The sequence below is a fragment of the Anopheles moucheti genome, chromosome 3 (assembly GCF_943734755.1).
Source record: "Anopheles moucheti chromosome 3, idAnoMoucSN_F20_07, whole genome shotgun sequence".
Lineage (NCBI taxonomy): Eukaryota > Metazoa > Arthropoda > Insecta > Diptera > Culicidae > Anopheles > Anopheles moucheti.
Window position 1 is genome coordinate 11,763,862 of NC_069141.1, and position 21,536 is coordinate 11,785,397.

The 21,536-nt window shown below is 46.6% G+C and overlaps 2 protein-coding genes across 2 annotated transcripts; both read right to left on the reverse strand.

Moving 5' to 3' along the window:
• Positions 1-4,685: 4,685 nt before the first annotated feature.
• Positions 4,686-6,303, reverse strand: LOC128300224 (uncharacterized). The gene is made up of 2 exons (XM_053036213.1): positions 6,214-6,303; positions 4,686-6,143 (listed from the first exon to the last, which is right to left on the reverse strand). Exons 1-2 carry the CDS (start codon positions 6,301-6,303, stop codon positions 4,686-4,688), a joined length of 1,548 nt encoding a protein of 515 aa, XP_052892173.1.
• Positions 6,304-17,152: 10,849 nt separating this feature from the next.
• Positions 17,153-18,751, reverse strand: LOC128304173 (basic helix-loop-helix neural transcription factor TAP-like). Its single transcript, XM_053041329.1, has one exon. The coding sequence runs from the start codon at positions 18,749-18,751 to the stop codon at positions 17,837-17,839; it is 915 nt and encodes a 304-aa protein (XP_052897289.1). The 3' UTR covers positions 17,153-17,836.
• Between the last annotated feature and the right edge of the window lie 2,785 nt (positions 18,752-21,536).

The window sequence follows — 21,536 nt, forward strand, 5'->3', positions numbered from 1 at the left end:
TGAGCTGTAGTTTCGCTGAATGACCACTCCATTAAAGGAGAAAATGGTTTTTATTCCCCCGTTCGGTACTAAACCGTTAACTGTCGATTCTAATTATGCTGTTTTTTTTGGGGGTTTTTGGGCGACTCGATGCACATCATAAATTATCAGTTACACCTTCAGCCGACGGAGTTGTTGCCCCGTTTGGAAACCTCATGTTTCATTTCATCATGTCCCGGGCGCGAAAATGTGTGATCGAACCGAGACCCAGTTCGAACCACGAACCGATCACTTCCATGATTTAACTTCTCAATCGTGCAAACGTGTGCGCACCCATGGGTGCGGTATGTCCTACGCGATCCCAAGGGATCTTCGGCAAGAAGATGTCCGAATATATGTGCCGGATCGGTCGCCCAGTCGATCTGTCATTTTTTTGTCAAGCGTTACTACTCCGGTGCCATCTTTCTTTCCTCTTTACTTTGGGCCTTGTCAGTACCCGGCATTAGGCTCGTCGACGGCAGACGTGATGGTATCGAGGAATACGCACAATCGCGCACTACACATCACATACGACGAGACGCCAACCGGAGACCCATTCCCTTTTGGTGCTTCCATAGAAGGAAACACAAACGTGCGCGCGCGCTCGCGCACCCCCCCCAGCCCAACATTCCGCTCGTCCGTAAGCGAAGGGTGAACCATCGTCAGGCTCCGAGAGCCGATGGTTAATTAAAAATCAAAATTATTTAAATTGCGTTCTTATGAGTTATTAATTTCATTCCTTTTCCGTGTTTGGGACGCAGCGCGTCCCGTGTGGGACCTCCTTCAAGCGTCATTCGTTTCGCTTCCAGTCGCGCACGGTAATCGGCGCGCGTTGATCACAGATCCTCGCCCGCTCGTCCATGGGTTCCCCGACCGAAACGTTATGGTCACGAACGGATCAAGTTATTTCGAGACATTTTCCTCGCCAGAAACAGTCTTTCCTTTATTGTCTCCGTCGCCGTGTGCGATTTCGTGTTTTGGGTTTTACATGCACCCAAGGGCGAAAGAAGGTATGCTTCGGATCCTGCACATTTTCTACGTTTGTCTTACGAATGCGCTACGAATGAAGAGCGTGGAAAGGAGAAACAAAAAAAGTGTGCGAAACATTCCATCGTTCGGCCCAAATCGTTTGCCGTTATGAATTTATTAACTGGTCGGACAGGCGTTTTTTGGTTTTACCGGAGTCCGTTGTTTCACAGGACATAATTTCAGTAGCGAACGTAGCGAAGAAATAAAAAGAGAGGGTGCATTATGGATTTGAGATAAAATTATGCATAAAGATGCATTGTGTATTTTTTTGTTTATGTTTTTGTGTTAATGTTACCACTTGAATATGTTTCTTATAATTACAGAAAAAAAAACCATCCAGGAAAAATGTTAATTTTTGAGTTTGAATATACGAATCAAAAATTCGCTTATTATCTTTTGCAAAAACCAAAAAAAGTTACAAAACGTCACTGGGACGGACGATATCTGTCTACCCAGACATTTCTCCCCCGTGGTTTGCATATTCACGACCATCCCCAAACGAAGCTCGGAGTCCAAAGGCGGAGAGTGAACTATCGATTATGGATGGAAATGGGTACGTAAATATTCACCCAGGTCCGGTACCGTACGCTCATCTCTCCTGATGGAGGTTGGTTGGTGTTCCTGAGAACCATCGTAAGTGGAAATCTTCTAACGCATACACCAAACGCAACTTGCATTGGCGGTTTGCGAAAGGATGAGCATAAAGAAAAAGGCCGGCATAATCCCTCGAGCGAATTAAATCGGCCACAATCTACGGAGCACAAACCTCAAACACAAACACGATGAAGCGCACGAGAATTAATATTTGACGAACTAATGGTACGGAATCGGTAAATACACATAATGTGGTACGAGCGCGCGAGCGCCATATTCCTCCTCCTGGTAAACATTGTCCTGTGGAACTGTGGAATGCCGGACGGACTCCTAATCAATATGCATCCACATGCATGCAAGTGTTAGGGTTGAGTGAAGGAGTTGATGTTAAAAGCATCAGTCGTTTTACTCCTGTTCCGTGATTAGTTCTGTTGATAGCAGAAAAGCTACTCGTAGATAAGACATTCGAATAGATCATAATTAGGAAAACCCTTAAAACCCGACTGTCCTACAATCGGTTAGCTCTCGTCGATTAGACAATGAGTTGTGAATAATTTTTCTATAAAACCTTTGAAGGGAATTCTAAGTATTCCTATACGTCGATACCAATGGTATCTGGTCCTCCTCGATTTAGGGTTTGATGATTTATTTTGCAGCTCGACAGAAAGTCGTCCTGAGCTTGAGGACCGGCCACACCAAAAAACATCCTTTTCGCAATCCCTCATTGCTCTCGCTCGGTGGTACGCTGAGCAGAATCCGTTTATGGGATGGCTTCTACTGCTGCCAAAGTCCGTTACACCGATCCGTCATCGCGGTCCGGTGGGTTTGCGAGGGAATCCAATAACAGGCCAGCCCAAAAAATCATCCAACCTTCTTCTCCAGACCCTTCACAGCGGAGATGGTTGATTTTTCATTCAATTTCCATTCCAAGCCGGTTACTACCGGGCCAAAACCCAAGGCAGTGGCTCGATTTCAGATTGATGAGTTTATGTGATTTATTAGATCGCAGATACCCGCCCTACATCCACCGGTTTTCCATTCCGTAACCGAAGGAGTGCGGACCGAAGGATTACACTTTGCACTTGCACTCCATCACAGCAGTATTTTTTTGTGGAATACACAATCCGTTCAGAGTCCGCTTTCAATCCCTACCGAGCGAGCGAAAGGAGGATGCAAAAGGATCGATACGTCCACAGGCGACAGAGAGCGTGTTTGAGTGTGAAAACTATAAACCCACTCCACACTACATTTGCATAACCGTCCGCAGACGGTAGGGAATTAGTGATTTTTATTGGACAATTTTATTACTTCCATTCCATCTCCATACGGGACAACTTTGAAGCAAACGGCAGTGGTGACAATTTGTGAATATTTTATAATTTATATGACGTCCGTTTTTTTTTTTTTTGGAAACAAGAGTACGTGGCATTTCACAATATTGGCCTACAGTTTAGTCTGCTTGTTGAGGAATCGAAATGCCTTGAGGGAAAGTATGTCCATGAACCAATCGAATATGATTTATGTCAATTCGAGCGACTGAACTTTACCACAATCGATATTCCACATTTGGAACTCATCAAAGCTACCTTTGCCCTGGCACAAACTTAAATCCCATCACGGCAGAATCAATTATGGAAAGTAATCCTTTAATTAGCAAACATTTACTAAACTTCCTCCAACACGTGGTTTTTGGGGAGGGAGGCCCGCGTGTCTTGAAAGTTGGTGGCAAGCTTCGATTCGTTGTAGGCGTACTAGCAGCAAGTCGTTCCATTCGTGACGTGAAGCATAAGGAAAAGATTTAAAATACGTACTCCGTTTTGACGGCTTGGAAAGGGAAGCCAGGCGGGTTGGGAAGCCATAAGGATTTCCAAGGAATTAAAGACACCTCGAACGCCATAATTACGTAATGAACACAACCCGCACCAGTGCCGTACCAGCAAATTAACCGATCGGTAACAACAACCGTTTACATCGGGTGTGTCGTGGCGCGTTTATCGGGCGTCCAACATCTTGCGCTTCTGTCTGTCGACCGTATGGAACACACTGCGATGCGTGAGTGCCGAGCAGAAGGAGGAATGTGTAAGAAATGTCATAGAAATAGCCGGAAAGCCGCATCTGCCGAATGGACAGATTGACACTGGTTTAGCTGCTGACTGATCGGGGCCTTTTTTCTTTTGGACGTTCGGTGCTTAATTTGTGTTCCCTTTCCGTTGTCTTCGATTCCTTGAGCACGCTGAGCCTGTCTGTCATTATGTCTTGATCGGGTAGAGTGTGAGTGTGACGAGCAAGGGAAGTAAGGCAAAGGCAAACAGGTTCGGTGGTGTAAATAGCTTAAACGGTAACACACACTAAAGCTCGTAAATTAGCCTTCCCCGGGTTACAAGGTAAGCAATTGAGATACCGATCAGGTGTGAAGATAAGCCAGGTCCGTGACACCCGTCCAAAATCGCTCCGGCGCTAGTTACCGGACGCCCAATGTTTATGAGAACTTACTGCGCGAGACTGATCCATGTCGTTCAACAGTGGAAAGGATCTACCGTTTGGTAAAGCAATTTAGATACGGAAGAACCCGAGTACGGCAATTCCGGGATTCCCGGGGTGTTGTCAGGGGTGCAGCACATCAAATAGCTAACATTACGCGCCAACGTGCCGAAGGTACCGAAGACATTGTTTAAGATGTTCGTGATGGCTTACGGGAGTGTAACATCTGGACAGTGGAACCGTGTCGACTGCCGATGGACGGCGTTGGCAGCGTTCCAATGATGACCTTTACGACACAATTAACTTTACACCGAAATGGCCAGGACACGCGAGCAAAAGCTGCAATAACGACGTCATGAAATTGAATCAACGAACAAAAATGCGTTGAGCTTAATGGCGTGGAGCGCACTGTGTAAAATGGCAGTGACACCTGTGACCAGCGAACGTACGTTGAATTGAGATGAACTTTGGTGCACACTGTGTCGTTTATTGGGTGAGTAATTTATATTGAAATTAATCATTTGCTCAAATACTTTGCATTGTTTCAGGATTTTTTTTTGCAACTATACAAACAATCGATGCCGACGTTTTGCCTTACTGTAACCCCAAGCGAGTTGCTTCAGGGCAACACCTGAAAGCTCTATCAAAAACACAACCACCGCCAGCGCATTGCCGATGCCGAGTACCGTCCACACCATCGTCAGATCACTGAAGCTAATAATAGTGTTCTCCACGAATTCTAACCTCTGCTCGTACTGCCGTTGCCGATCTTGCTCCGATTGCCAATGGCCCATTAGGCCGCTTTCGAATATTTGCGACAGATACTTCCTAAACCTCGGATACAGTGCGAATGTACGGGAAAACGTATACGAAGCCGGCAGCCGTAGAATCTTCTCGCGCACAATGTGCACCTGTGGCCGTACGTTGTACCCGTACCGATCGTACTGCTGGTTGATCCACTGCACGTACATATCCCAGGCAAAGGGACACGGCATCAGCGTGCCGTAGGACTGTTCACCGTCAAACGAAAACCAGTAATCCGTCGCGTTCCGGACGTGTCTTTTGATACCCGGAAGGTACGAAACGACGGTACCGGTTGCTTCACCCACATACAACAGGGTGTCGGTCTGCAGGAACTCGCCCACCGTTTTCGGATCCGGTGGATACCGGCAGGAGCTCATCAATGCCAACAGCTTTGCCTGGTACGCTTCGGACAGGATGAAAAATACTAGCAAACTAGCGAACAGAACCGTACGCTCGGTACGCGAGACACCCGGTGCGTTAAGGTCCACACCGAAGATGAGGGCCGCCAGTAGACTGTGCTTAAAGAAGCGATTGGCCAGAAAGGCACCAACCAGCAGGACAACGATCAGCGCAATCCATGTCGTCGTGAGGAGCGGCCTCATCAGATGCTGCAATATTTCGTACTTTTTCGTCTTCGGAATCACCAGACACACACCGTTCATTTCCGGCAAAACGTGCGATATCGAGTCGAAGTCCGCCCGGAAGCTGCGATATATCAAGATGTGTATGCTACCTTCGCTTAGCTGACGGTTGAACCACTGCATCAGCGCCACGGTTGGTTCCGTGGTATATATTTCCACCTTCCACCGCAACTTCATGTGCTTCAGTATCGTCAGAAACACGTGCCAATCGTAACCGGGCGTTTTACCGTCCGTGTCCAGCCGGGTGGCCGCGAGAAATCCGTAACCACGAACCTGCACTACCGGGTACCGTTCGGGCTGAAAGCGATCGGAAAAAATTTGTCCCAATGACGCCTGGTGGGGTACGAGCACCAGCCTTAGCTCGTAATCGGTACCGATCAGAAGCGGTGATTCGTACTGTCTGCCGGGCGGTACCACCACAATGAAGTTGATGGACGAAAAATAATCATGCAGCAGTATGATGATTCTGGAGTTCAGATAGCGCATGTCGGAAAGGAGCAGTACAATGTAAATATCGCGACTGTTCGCTGCGTAGTAGTTTGGATGGTGATGTGTGAACACCTTCACAATTGCGTCCTGAGAATAGACGAAGGAGTTGTTTTAGGCAAGAAGTCATAGAAATACTGGCATCATCCTAATCTCTTACCATGATCGTATCGATTTCGTCGGCACCCACTACAATCAGCTGCCTTCTAGTGACATACATCGGTACGGCGTTGTTAAACACCGGTGCCATCACTACGTTGCATCTCCACGCAAGACCATCAATCGCGTCACGAAAGAATGACTCGTTCGTTGACACAAAGGTGTACGTTTCGATCCCCATCCAATTTGCCTCCAGCAGGATGCGGTCGAGCAGTGAAACGACGGATCGCAACTTAAAATCATCTTCCATTGGTAGTAACTTTGAGTGGACAGCAGTGCTCAGGATGATGCACCCAAGTGCTGTAAACAACGCAGCCCTGTGCCGCATGGCTGTGGTTGATGATAAGCCGGCAGAAACACAACTGACCGCAGACTAATGGGATATGGGTGAACGTGAAGAGCTAGGTGTTTCCCAGCGGAGCAGTAATTAACATGTTTGCTCATATTAACAGAAAACAGAGCAGTTATTCAAGGATAATTTTAATTATAAATCTGACAGCATATGACTGTTGTCTCCGCAAGGCCCTGCTACTGGGTTTCACGAAGCACCCGGGGATTAATTACTGCAGCCTTGCATTACTTATTTGCTTTACCACCTGTAGCATCATCCAACAGAAGCACGGTCGCGGGTCGTCGACGGGCCATCAGCTTGATCGATCGGAACAGATACATCAACGTCAACAGTACATTTCTAATTGCCTTTCCTTGCGGACGGCGCGAAGCGTGTGCTAAGATTTGGCTGTCCGGTGTCATTCTAATGACATTGTCTGCCTTCAGATTGCGGTGGAAGTCTGAAGGGTCTTCATCATGATCTCTCCACACATATGCAGATGCTAATTGGTCTATTTAAATTCTCGGACCCTTTATAAGAGGATCTTTGGTCCAGGTCCAGGTTGAGAGTTCTAGAGGCCTGCCATTTTAGGGCTTTTTTTACTTTAATTAGCAGTTACTAGATAGAAAACTTCCGTTCCTGTCCTGTCGTGTGAAGACTGACGCCACTATCAATACCCTGCCTAATAATAGAGTGGACCCTGCCGCCCACCAACGGACTTTGGCAGCAGATCGATCATCCTCGTCATCAAACCATTCAGTACAGTTGTAACCCCACACTGAATTCCAATCTGTAAAAGCAACAGAATAAATTCTGCGGCGTGAAATATACTTAACATAGGCTCATCGATTTCACCACTCGATGTTATTAAAATGCAATCGCTTACGCTACTCACCGCCACGGGGAAGAATGGAAGAACGAAACGATAACTCCCGAAAGAGCCACCAGAAAAACTCCCTTTCCATCAATGCCTTCACTCGATGCCGCCGTTCACCGGCACCGATGAGATGATGAGCCCGCGAAGGCTTGAGAAATTAATTAACCGAGCCGTGTGCTGTGAAGCGCCGAGGTGGGCGCCGGACTAATATTCTCTGCGCCGAGTGATTCTTGAACCGCGGAGAAATTTTTCGGTCAATTTAGTTCGCGCACCGGCTAGAACCGAACCGTACACGACGACGGTTTGTGGGAACAACGGCGGGGCAACGATGACGTACGTGCGCGGTACGTCGACGGTCTTGCGGGTGTGTGTCCCGTGTCCCACGATGATCATCGCCAAGCGATGGTTCAGGAGGGGGGCAAAAACGATTATCGAGCAAACGTCCGGAAGTGATCTCGTTCTCATCATGGGAACCGGATCGGGTGATGCGATAGGTTCGTCTCGGGAACGGCTTTGCTGCTAACCCGTTCGCCGGAAGAAGCGGATAAACGAAGGGTGCCCGCGCACGCATTGGATTGCGAGATGAGTTGTCATGAAAATATGTTGATGATCGATTGGCAATTATTGTTTGAAAAGCCACAGCGCTGTACAAACACTGTGCAATCAATCCTGTGATTTTCAGTTTCAGAAGTTTTGAGGGAGTTTTTAGAATTTTTATGAGTTAACAGAATGTAGAATTTTCGCGAAACAACTGAACAAGTCAACATGGCTAAACAACATGAAACGATTCACGATCAACATTGCTTCCTTCCCATTGGCATCTAAAGACACCGCGTAGAATTGCAGCATCAGCGTGAACCCTCGCTGGCAACAAAGCGTCCGAAATGCCTTCCGGCCTTTGCGTTCGGTTGCGTTTAACTCCCCGTACCGAGCGATGAAGATAATTAATAAATATGCTCGATCGGTGATGTTTTCTTTTTTTTTGCCGTTGTGTTTCTGCTCGGTGCTGCTTCCCCGTTCCCGGTGAAGAGTTTTACAATTTTTCAGTCTCAATTATGGGCTATTACTGGGTTTAGCGAGCAGCGCCGTAGCCGGCCGAGAAGTTACGTAAGTTACCGATCGGTATCGGAAAAATGTGAATCCCGGCGGAAGTTCTGGTGCACAAAAACTGTTCTTCGATTGCGCGATGCAGCAATGGCAACGCCCCTAGCGTACCATCAAACGTCGCAGCGAGTGGAAGCGATCGATGAGACACAGAAATGTCATTATTGCTTATTAAATTGTTCACCATGCGTGCCTCTGGAGAGCGGAACTCGAATCTAGGCATCGGGAACTACTTCGCAGCGCCAGCGAGAGACACGATAGAGATTCACGATTGTGCAGGGGTAATCGAATTTACCAACAATTCACCTTGGAGACGACCATGGTTGATCTAATTGGCGATCGATCGAGATAGAGATCTTGGTTTGTTGGACGATGCGAAGATGCGAAAGCGCCAACCGGAGTAAAATTCCAACAATGCGACTCGTTTCCGATTGATACCGCGGGAGGTTCGCTGGAAGCATGACCTCCGCGGCCGTCGGCCTGCGTGAAAGCGAAACTCTAGCGCAAGTGTGATTAAACCGGGGACCGACTGATAATCGCCGATAATTAGCCGACCGGGTTCTGATGAGTTGCCGTAGTGGAGTTATTTTGATTTTTCGAGAATTCGATCGTTCAACTCGCTCGGGAGTTTACGATTCTTGTAGGGAAGGATTATTTAAACGCTTCCATACGACCGACAAGATGGTCCAGTCTAGTCCAGGCAAGTACACCTGCTCAAATGATCATGCTTCCTCATGAACTCCATAACTCAGGGCTTAGACATCCGTTGAAGTCTCCGTCGCTTATGGCCAAACTCTCCAGAAAAGAAGGGTTTTTAGCTTCTCGCACTAAGAGATCATCTCAGAAATTAACCATCTACGACTCCATCTCCATTCTCTCATTCAAGAATTCTAGAAACAAAAGTTTCATTTCCACATGTTATAGAAGATCATGTTAGCATGCTTCTGAAGATCAGCTCTCAAGTTAGTTAAGTTAGAGTCTTGACGCGAAAACACATTCGCTTAACTAACTTAAACTGACTAATTTGACAGAATACTAGCTGAGATTGTACTGATCGTTACGTATAGAGATCATTCTCCAAGATCTGATGCTTCAACTCTTCGCAAGACCCCGAAGCGTAACGAAATTTGGAAACCTGATAATCACATCACTCCCGCTGCTAACTAACCCCTGAAGACTTCCCTGGGCGATTTTCGGACTTCATAAAATAAAAACATCCATCGCGTGCCACCACACTGCCAAAGGCTACAAACTTGTGCCGCTCGTAAACGACAATTAGCTCGAGTTCCCGCACTCAGTCAGCAAAAATTGCACGCAATTGTTTTCCAACAAGCCCGCCTACGGGGTGGATCTGCTGTGCCGGTGAAAGGATATGCCGATTGTTAGACATCATTTACAGCTTAACACCTCGGAGGCAGTGGCTCTGTGTGAGCGGTGGCAATCGAACACACTTCCCGTGCAGGGTCGATAACAGGTTCTCCTGCGAAACGTGTTGAAATGCGGCGTAACGGCTAAAGTGCTCATTTTCGCACGCGACACGTTACGCCTTTGGCTGTTATGTGCGTGCCGGTGCCGGTCTTTGGAACTTGTGTGTGTGATTCCCATTAGTTAACAGGACAAAATTCTAATTGTCATCACACAATCTACATTCACTACACTTGGGTTGACCGTGTGGTACACATGGGAGTAGAATGATCAAAGGTCCTCACAGGGTGATCGCGACATCTTTCACTATAAAAGAAACCATTAATGAGTTATAACTTCTCCGCACTCCTCATGAAACACTCGTACGACACGTTCTTCCGGCAAAAAGTTTATGATCTTCCAACGTAAGACCGGGGATCATACTTTGTTCCTATGCCATTACGGTATGCGCCAAAGCGGCATTCACCTAGGAAAACGGAACAAAATGGATATGAAAAAGAATGTAGTCAAAAAAGAAAAAAAGCACACACGAGTACGAGAGCTTCGGCCGAAATCCTTCCATCCCTGGGTGTGTATAACCCATAGGTAACCATGGCAAATGAACCGTGGCGCGACGTACCATCCTAAAGTCCCGTAAGTACCGATCGATGGCCAGCGCGCACCGCGGTTCGGTAATTGTCCAGCAACACGAACCTCCCGAAAAAACGAAAAACATGAAGATCATAATTTGAATTTAATTAATAAGCGTAAACAATCCCTTCCAACGGACACCGAACGGTGGGGGATATGTAGATGAGTGTTTAGAGCAAGCGCTAGGAAAGGCTTAGACCTTGTGGACCCCCATTACCGTTTTGGGTTGGCGGTGGTTGAAGCAAACACACAGGTCACCACCGTCTCGTCACGGTAATCGGGAATGCCGTGGGACACACCGAGCGCATCGGCTGGACTACCTTCAGCGGTCATCATCAGCGGCATCCGCCTTTGTACGCGAACCGTCTCGACACAATTTTGCTACCGTTTTTACCATTCCCGATCCTAACGCTCTCAAGAACGATTAGCGCGATCCTTGTGTTTGTGACGGATCGTGTGATGCTGCTTGTTCTTGTTCGCACTAATTACACACACGTCGGTCGGTGTGAGGTACGAGATTTTTGTGGGGAGTATTGCACAACCCCCAACCCCCGAGGAGAGGAGATCGCTTGCCAACCGTGGTCCGGAGGTACATTCCTCCCATCGGGATGGAATTTCTCAGTCTTATCGATCGCTAATTGATGTCTTTCGCTGCTTCCCGTGCGCGATCCAGTGGCTGGGAACGTTTTGCCCAAATCCACTACAGCTAGATCCCACCGATGACCTCTCGTGGTCCGTACAAGTAACAAAAAAAAATGGAAAAGTTGCTCGAGAGGGTGGAGATGTTTATGATAAATTGTAACACCCGAAGCCGTGGGAACCGGCTGCTGTGGGATGCCGGGTTTGATTGCCCACGCATGGACACAGTGTGGCCGACCGATGTTGCCGGTGTGTGATGCTACCTGTTGAAATGTGCCTCCCGTGTGTCCGTTAGTCTGAAGATTACGATCCTTCATCATTTGCTGCTTTCGTACCGACATTCGCAACAGACCCTAAGCGCCCGACTTTCCCTGTGGGTCAAGAGCGGTGCGTGCGGTTATAGGGGTGTAATTTGTTGCCCAATTGTTAACATTTCCCACCACCCCCGTGCTACAGTAGTGGGAATACATTGGCAAATGGATCCGTTTAGGTGCTTAGGAGGTGATCTCTGTTATCCAAACTCGATGGGCGAGGATATTTTCCTCTTCATGCACTTGATCGCCTATTCGAAGAGTGAGTTCGGCACACGGACATTGCAACGGAACTGCATACTTCAAATCAAACTTAACGATGCAATTTTCAAACTTCCATGACGCGTACTGTAAATGGAAGATTTATGTTTGTTGTTTCGCTTTAATTAATTGCGAATTTGTACGATAAATAGCTAACGAAAGGAGTCTTCTATTCCCAGTGAATGTTAGGGCAACATCACATATATTGAACACTACTACCTCTTATGTCTGATTATAGAGATTTATTTTCACACTGGCACAATTATTTCTACCCAGCGTAACTACCGCTTCACGTCTAATGACATTAGGCAGCGTTAGAATATGAATTTCGTACGAACTGAACAACATCAATAACGTTTTGTGCTCAGTAGGCCCTTCAAAACTAAAACGGGCAAAATCTTTTCATCTCCGGTAACGTTGCGTTATCCGCTTCGAAAGCGTACAGAGTGTAGTGTTTCCCTTCATTGTAACCAAAAAGCATTGGCACGAATTCCGCAAACCATGGTGCCGATGGTTTTTTCCTTCCTTTTTGCATACGCCAATTCGTGCGTTACCGGGTTATTAGGGGTTGATTGTTTGAATAATGATCAGCTACCGAGGGCCAATCAGTACGATACCGGCCAGTCCCTTTACCGGCTATTGAGACGAAATAAACAGGTAGTGAAACACACGCAAAATATGCCACTAAGATGTAACATTAAAGCTGTTCGCAAGGTTCGGACGGGATTTTTGTGGATCGGTGGAACATTCATACGAGACGGACGAGCCACTATGGGTTCATGGTTAACGAAAGCGCAAACGAAAGCGAAGGCCCAAGTAATGAAGGCACACGGTAAAAACGCGGTGCATAAAAAGCGGTGGAAGAACGGAAGATGTGCATCACTACACTAGAACTAACGAGTCGGTCAAAATGATCAATATCGAAATGATTAGATACAATGAACAACATACTAAATTGGGAATGAATGGAGTAGTGCCTACAAAGGGCAGACAATGGTAAGAAGAAAAGAAACATTTATCGCATATTGATAACACAAGATTAACCAAGTGCATGCCATCTGAGGCACATTTAGAATTAAATTGGACGAAGTGACTCCTACTATACTCCTATTGGAATCTTTTTCAACGCCTATTTTACTTCTTTTGGACTCCCATTGGGGTCCCATTAGAATCCTATTGATTCCTAGTGAACTCCTACCGCACTCCTTTTGTGCTCCAAATGGACTCCTACTAGACTCCTACTGGATTTCTACAGGTCATAACATTTTTCTTCCCATTTTGATATTTCTTCACTCTTAGAAATCATAATACAGATGGCACAAATAATTTTGTGATATCAAAAACTGCTACAACCGCTTCACGGTCTCGGCCTGCTGCAGAGCAGGTCCTTTAAACCGCTTCTGATATTTTATACCTTCTGGCATCAACGCCGACACTGGTGTGGTATATCTAGTGTTAACGCTGCTCGTGCAGTACGGATGTGCAAAAGTTTGCGCTGGGTTGCGTTTTTGTTGCCTTTCTGCTTTTACGCAGCATCGCGTTGCGCTTCATTCCATACCGCAAACGTGCACGCAGCAATGCTTTAACAACCAAGCCCTTATGATCCTCTCCGTAGGAAGGATCTACGCATGGCTGCACTGCTGGATGATTAGGTTGATCGTACGTTTTGTTTCGCCCGAGTAAGATCCGCTCCGGAAGGAAACAACATCCGTTCGATGCCAATCCCAATATCGCAAAGAAAGGCATTTCTTGGCTGCATGAAACATGAAGCATTCGTACATTTCCATTTCTGGTGTGTTCTTTAGCTGAACTTTAAAAGCGAGAGTGCTACCATTTCGGGTGAGAGTGTGTGGCCAATTGAGTGGGATCATTTTGGCGCCTCGTTTTCTTCGCACATTACCGGTAAAAAGGCTTCACAGCCAAGTCTTTCCCGAAACCATTTCCATCCGATCGTCAGCATATTCGCTCACCCTGAGTGTTCCCTCTCTCGCAGCTTCTCGCAGCCAACCAGGGGGCCCGCAGCCGTCCAGCATCCATGGGTGCATAGGTTGCGGTAGGAAATTATGCAATTTTTTCGAACCAAACCACTATGCTGGTTTGCTATGTTTTGCTTGTTCGCTTCGGCCTGTTTCGGCTACTCCGGTACACCCCGCAAAACCGGAACATTACCGCGCTACCGGAACGGAAGCGCAGCCTGGGTTGGGGGTTGCCTGGTATTGCTCGCGCGAATGGTGCGCGGAATGTGCCGAAGTTCTTAGAACTATCAGCGTAATTTGAATAATTTTACCACCGTGTGCCGGGAGGAGCCGGTAATGGTCGCACCAGTTTGTTCACCTTCCGACCGGTGTGAGGGCATATCGGACCTCCGTTGTGATTGGGAGTTTGCTGTTTGGGGATCGGTTCCGGGCGGACGGCAAAAGTCGTTGAACTGGGTGCGGATAATTTATCCCACCGCCCGGTTGCACCGATCGACTCCAAACCCCCAGGGTGCCGCAGATCCGGGAAGATCTGATACCTTTTTAACATTTCAATGAACTATAACTGTAGGATGATTGTTGGCGCTGTTTGGTTGCTTGATACGGCTTAATTATCCCGAGCAGTACTCCCTTGTTGGTTGGAAAGGTAAGCTCGTGTGATTAAGATAGCGAACAAGAGCGGTCATTTTGCAGCAGTATGTGTAGAAAGGGATTCCACACATTCTCAGCAATCTATTTGGGTTGTTTGCTCTAGATCTTGCCCCCTTATACTAAGAATCAATAAATTTGCCACATTTCACACAATCTTCTAATCGTTGGCGCCACCAACCAACCAACCAATCGCACAACCGGGCGAGTCTCGTCTCCGAGCAAAAACGAGTACATGTGTTTTTGCTTTGTTTTCCAGGAAAGGAACATACTTCCAGAGGGGCAATACTGCCACCCTGCCCTTACCGGCATCATAATCGAAAGGGCTTTTCTCACAATTGACGCAATGACCATTCGGTTGGCAATTGGTAGCCCAACAACAATAGCCCAACCATTGTCGGTAGAAGCCGGTCAAATTAGGTCAAAATTTACGACTGTCATAAAAACGGAACCAGCATCCTACGGTGCGGAGTATGACCTTCAGACGGCAATCCGCCCTGTGGGTCAGCTATCCGTCATTGATCCGCGCGCCTGTGACCCTTGGTCAGTACGATACCGTACTTCGGTTATCGTTCCGGTTATCACCCCAGAAGGCGGTAAATTACGGCATGGTTCAGCCGCTCAGGTAGTTGTGGTGTCCGATCGGAAGGATGATCAGTGTGCCAGCAGTGTTTGTTTTTTTACTCTGCTACAAAAGGTCAACGGAAGCCCTCGTGGACAATTTCCACAATCGCTCTCTTGGCAATCGTTACGTTTACCAACATGATATTTGATGGCTTCATGAGGAGGCTTTTCTGTTATCTATGTTTTGTTTGTTGCTTTTTTCGAGCGGTGCCAAACAACCAGTTGCTTGGCGCCGTGCAGTAAAATTTATGAAGTGTGTTGCGGATGCTTTTGTTTTGGACTACCTCCGACACCTCGTAAAGCGTTCGCAACAATGCACATCTTGTTTGCCTAAGAGAGTCAGTTTTTGAAACATTTTCGGTGGTGTAGCTACGACAAAGCATGGTTTTTGTTAACAGGAGATATAAAATACATTTTGTTAAAGTGTCAGTTAACAATTCAAATAGCAAAGATCTGCTTCGTTATCGGCACAACAACATCATTTTTACTCTTTTTAACTAACTTTGATTTTTTTTAATTGTTGCAAATGTCTTCACTGTCCTCGTGAATATACTCCCTTATATAATAATTTATATTTCAGATGATTTATCTTTTCAAAAAATCAGATACATAACCTTTATCTCAAACTTCTAAGTGTCTACCTCCTTTTAAACATTCTTCAATGGGGGTAAGTAACTTTAATTGAGTTCAAATAACCATTTTATATCATTTTTCTATAAAGAAACTCATCCCATAGCGTTGGGTAAAAATATGACGTCAAATGCATCGAAGTAGAGAGTGCGCCAATCTAAAATGATCAGCACTAGATAAAGCTGTGTACCTTGGCCAAGGCTCATAACGATCCTCCGCGGAACGCAATCAATCGATCTAGATGTGCTTCGCTAATGCCTTCCGGCTACAGGACAAGCGAGTACCACCAGCAATGGAAAGCTAGTTTCGAACAAACCGCGAACGGGTGACGATAGCGCTCCGGCAGCGGCCGCGTGCGTAAGGTACCTCACATTCGAAAATCATTGTAATCAGACAAAACGTGCCAACACCCGCGTGAAGAGCAAAGTGTGAAGACGGTAATAATACAGTGCTGGGTGGGTTGAACCGGGAGGAAACTGGTGCTACCATCCAGATTCTAGAAGATGATGCCAATCTGTGGGACGATCTGCAACAATAAGACGCCGTAAACGATGTTGTGCAGGGAGGACAAACAGTGTGGGATATAAAGGTAGAATTACATGCTCGAAGATTTCTAGCTGAGAAACAAGATAAATAAGCAGAATCTTGTATGGTATTACGAAACAGATCTTCTAAACTTTATTGAAGATATTACCACACTCTATTGCACTCGCCGTGCTCCACGCCCAGCAGTGTATTTTGAGGTTCACCTGCGAAGGCCGTACAATAAAGACAACTTTTTCCCCCGCACTGTGCTAACCGCACAAAAAAAAAACTAAAGAAAACTAACCGGAGCAAACGCATTTTCCACAAGTCATCTCATCGTCAACGGGTTCCAGACGGACGATGGCGACGACAGACACAACATCCTAACGATCAAGCATCTTATACCACCTTCTCAAGCGTGATCCACAAACCCGTCCTAATAGTTCACCCTCGGTAAATTGCCGGTAATTCTTACACTGCCACCGCCACAACACTCGACCCAATCGGCCAAGAGGCCACCGTTGTTGATCTGACCGGAGATGTTTCTGTCTGGGTTCGCCTTTCCCCATTCGCTAATCAGCCCTCACGTTCGGCTACGATCGTTACGATCGATCACACTGCTGCGCTGAAGTTTTGGGCGTATAATTTAATTACCAAAAACCTTCGACCGGCCGCGTAATTCGGGTCCCGGAGGGGTCTCCATCCAACGCGTCCACCAGCCCCGGAGGGTGAAACAGTTCGGCGGTGGATCGGGTAATTGATCAGACCCAATTTTTCCAACTGCCCCAACATTGACCGTCACCTTCGAGTAAGCGAATGTCCTTCGGTGGACGGGCTGGACGGAACTGGTTCACCTGCGCTACGGAATGTTTCTTTCGCTCCCAACCAACCCAACCAGATCCAGAAACAATTGGAACAAATTAGTTATCACCACGATTCGAACGATCGTTTAGCATTTTATTTACTGGGCATATTTCTGTACTTTCCTCCCGGCTCTCTCTACACGGTTGTGGACGCCACTTTGCGCGTCTGTTATCGCTTATTTCGTTTTCGATTTCACACCTTAATTTCGGGCAATTGTGCACGATTATCGAAGTATTCCACCCTTTACCACCATGACGGTACGGTTTTTACTGTTCGCTTTGGAGCTGATTCCAGCGTGCAGCGCATCACACGCCACCTCACACTACGACCCGGTGAGGGTCCACAATCGAGAGTGACCTACTGCAAACACATGGGTCACACATTAAATTCTTAAATATACAAATCTAGTCTTGCCTCTCTCGCTATCTCGTTTGTGTGTTTATTCCGATCGTTTTCGCTTGTCTAATGACCCAAGATATAGAAGGACAGCAAAGTTATCTATACATCACTAATTTTACTGTAATCTGTTCGAAATACATCGCTGCAGTTTGTAACTCTACTAATTCTAGATTACTCTTGGTATGTTAGCTTTCCCTCCACTGTGAATTGAGCAAATGCTCCGAATCTATTTACAAGTTACTGCTTCAAATTTCTTGATAATAGTTTTACATTTTTACATCGTTAATCCTTAAGTGGTCGTAGCACCCGCTGCATGGCTCTTCTAAAGCACTATAAAGTATTGTACATTATTTAACACCCGAACATTCGCAACACTGCACTCAGTCGCGCGAAAGCAGTTCATTCAATGCCGCTATGTACGTCTGTGCCATCTGGAGCGTCTCGAACTTGGACAGCTTACGATCGTTCCCCAACGATGGTACCACGTCCCGCAGCCGATCGAATGCATCGTTTAAACTGTTCATTCTTCGTCGTTCTCGTGCGTTTGCCGCTAGGCGGCGCTTCTTTACAATTTCCGGCTGCACTACCACCACCGATTGTCCACTGGATTGCGATGGTGTCGGAGATACGGAACTGCTGGAACTGTGCGTAGGGCTGGATCGATTACGAGCCATCGGTACCGCGTAGGGGTTGTAGTAACTACCACCGAGTGGCAGTTGGTGGGTGATGACAGCAGGTCGTTTCGTAGCAATTGTTGCAGCAGGTCGCGATTCAACTGACTGGCTACTTTCTTCTCGCTTTAGGAAACCATTCAACAGTGTAGAACGATCGGATGATTGGCTCGATTCGGCCGCACTATACCGTGGTACGGTGGGACAGGCGGTTTTGAAGTTATTACTGGCATAGCTGTAGTACGACTCGCAGGATATGTTTTGATTACTGCTGGTAGTACTATTACTGTGGGTGCTTTGAATTCCCGTTCCAGAATTGCCTCCACTGCAGTATCCATAATTTGCATATGGGCTAGCAGGACTATACTCGGCTGGGCTTGTATTGTTGTAGTACGATTCAGGACTCGAAACCGGCCCGGGACTGTGATAACCTTCCGAAGCTCCACTATCCGTACCGTAGCCATAACAGAGTCCTGCTCCTCCTCCCATACCCATGGCAGACACACTGTTGTAAGGGTTGTAGGACGTGGCATCGAGCATTCCGCCTACTCCCGACCCCATCATACCTCCGCCACCGTACATCGCGTTATGATTGTACTGCTGCTGAACGTACGCCGAACTCATTGTTAATCACTTAAAGTCTTCCAAGTAAGTCAATACGTTTGATCAAACTCACGGTCACACATAAACGCACTGCGGAATCAATGGCCAATTATAGAATTCCTTGCAACTTCCACTTGATCGTTTTAACAATTCTTTTCCACCAGGATTCGTCTGCCAATCCTCGCCAATATGTCTCCTTGTGGAGGCCACCTCACTTAACGTCACACGCACAGTTCAATTGAAATCGGCAATTAAGTATCATTAACGTTGCACTGCAAGCTTCTGACTGATCCACACTACCAATGACTTTGGGCCGGATCACGAACAATCGGGCAGCATCACTGTACGAGATGTCCGATTTCGACAAGATTTCGTAATCGAATGATCGTACCCAACAGCTCTAGCCACCGCATGGACCGCAGCGATTCGGGAAGACGCGAACCTAAACACCTTCGTGCGTCCGAAGGCTGTTCTGCAGCAGCCACAGCTCTTCCCGTCGAATCCCTCGTGGTATCTTACAATCGCGTCAGGTGGATCTCGCGTGCCTGGAACACCGAATCGTAAGATCAAAACAAAGTAAAACGCAGCGGGATATTGCTCGAATGGACGCGTGATTGGTCGATCCGTCCGATCAGAAAGAGCTAGCGATTGCTGTTGCAGGTATGCTTTATCCCGCACTACCATATACACCTGTGACTTCACACCGGCAAAACATGCGTACGATCGTTTCTCCTCGTTTATCGGGGGTCTCTTTTGCGTCCCTTTTCCGGCACGTTTCGGACTAGGCGAAGAGGACAAGGTAAAAGGCGACTGTGCCGGCAAAGATCACCTCCGTAGGAAATTGCTGCGGGGGTTTTCTTCTGCTTTTCGAGCGTCGTGACTCGATCACTTCACGTTTGATCCTCAACGAGGAAGCAGTGCGTGTGCTGTTTGGGTTGAAATGCTATGTGGAGTACGTAAAAACCATCAAGGACTTTATATGGACAACATTGATACGGATCAACATTGAAAGGAAAGGACGTCATGGATATGAACAATTCGGGTCGGTTTTATGAACCGAAATTGGAAACTGGACATTTTTGGATGAAGATCCTTCTGTTTGGTAATCCGTTTTACACTTGAAATGAATCCTTTTTGAGCCAAAGGGATTATTCAATAGGATTAAAAGATAATCTGGCGCTACTGTGGAAGAAAAGAACCGGTAGCAGGAATTGTGTTTGTATATTTTTATGAACGCAAGGGGTAAGTAGCTTAGAAACTGTTGTCTATTTTAACACAAGTACAGCTATGTTAATCACGAAACACTGTGTAATTAAATCAGCCTAAACGCATTATTTCAAAACTTAAACAAAAGCACAACACGACACAGTAACAAAATGCGCTAATTGGTTTGAATTTCACCTTCAATTAAGATTGCAAAAATCAGTTCACACGATTCGTACCCAAAACAGTTTGTGTCTGCATTATTGTGGGAACATTTCCATCATGCAGTTGGGCACCGCATGCCCAACAGATGGCACAACATTTTCACCCAAAGCTTACTGTTTACCGCAGTTGGGCATTTTGGATGTGGGCACACATTCAAAATGGATCTAAATCATTCTTGGTAAGTGCTCCAACTGTGAGGTGATTTCTTTAGAAGGACTTTAACAGTACAGCAGTACAGTACACGGGCGCCAGCACTTGCCACTTGGTGGGATAATGCCAATCTCCAAGGCCATTGCCAGTTGGTCCAGTTTGATGCTCTCGAGCTTTGGCAGTTTGGGCAAAGCTGAGAAAACACATAGCGCCAGTTATCGACAATCAAATTATTTATTTCGAACGAAAAAACAATTGACCATAGCGCGCAGAATAAGATCGCTTGAATGATCGCGTTAGTCTGCATTTCGTCCCATACCGCATACCGTAGCGTTAGGGCCTGCTGTTTCCATCCACTGCCCATGGTCGGGAGGGAAATTGATTTAAATGTGTCTGCCGACTGGTGAGCGGCCGACGCCGTTCGAAACACTGATTTGATTAGTCTTGATTGCTTTACAATTAATAAGAGATTACAGCCGCACCGTCTGTACTGGGATGGACGCCAGCCAGATGGAACAATTGAAGATGGCAATGCGTTTATCTGGGTGCGATAAACGCGGTGTGTGTATGAAGCTTTGTTTTGGAAAGTGTTGTTCTGTTTAATGGGCTTTCACGCATTTGTTTTCTTTATTAGCTTAAATCAAGGAGCTTCAAACTTTTCAGCTTCAAACTTACGGGCCATTTACGCAGATCTTTTGCCCTCGAGATAATTTTTGAACCACAACGTATGCCTTTCAATTTTATTAACTAAAACAATAACAAATATTGATTTGTATGACTCCTAAGTAAAGAGTTGTATGAATGACTCTTCTCAGAAAATTCATTAGGCACAACACTAACTTACATACAATCGAACTACTCGTTACTGAATCGGAATCGTGTAATCGTGGGTAAGCACACATAAGGACCTTCAGCAAACGGACGCACATTATACGACGGTACGATTTAATTAATTCTTTCTCGCCACCGAACCGTTCGCTGGTTGCATCCGGCATCGTTGGCATTTGTTTGCGAACAATCATACTAATTTCACGCTCTCAAATCCTTGCTCGGAATGCCGCAGAAGGATCCTGCCAGCAGCAACACAAAAAAAACACACCACCCGCCAAGCGTGAAAATGCACAAACTTGTCCCTGCCGAAGGTCCGTCCACATCAGTACAGACCAACGGCACGGTAGGTGGCCAACATCCTAGATGATTTAATCTACCAGTTTTGCGTGGCTTCCGT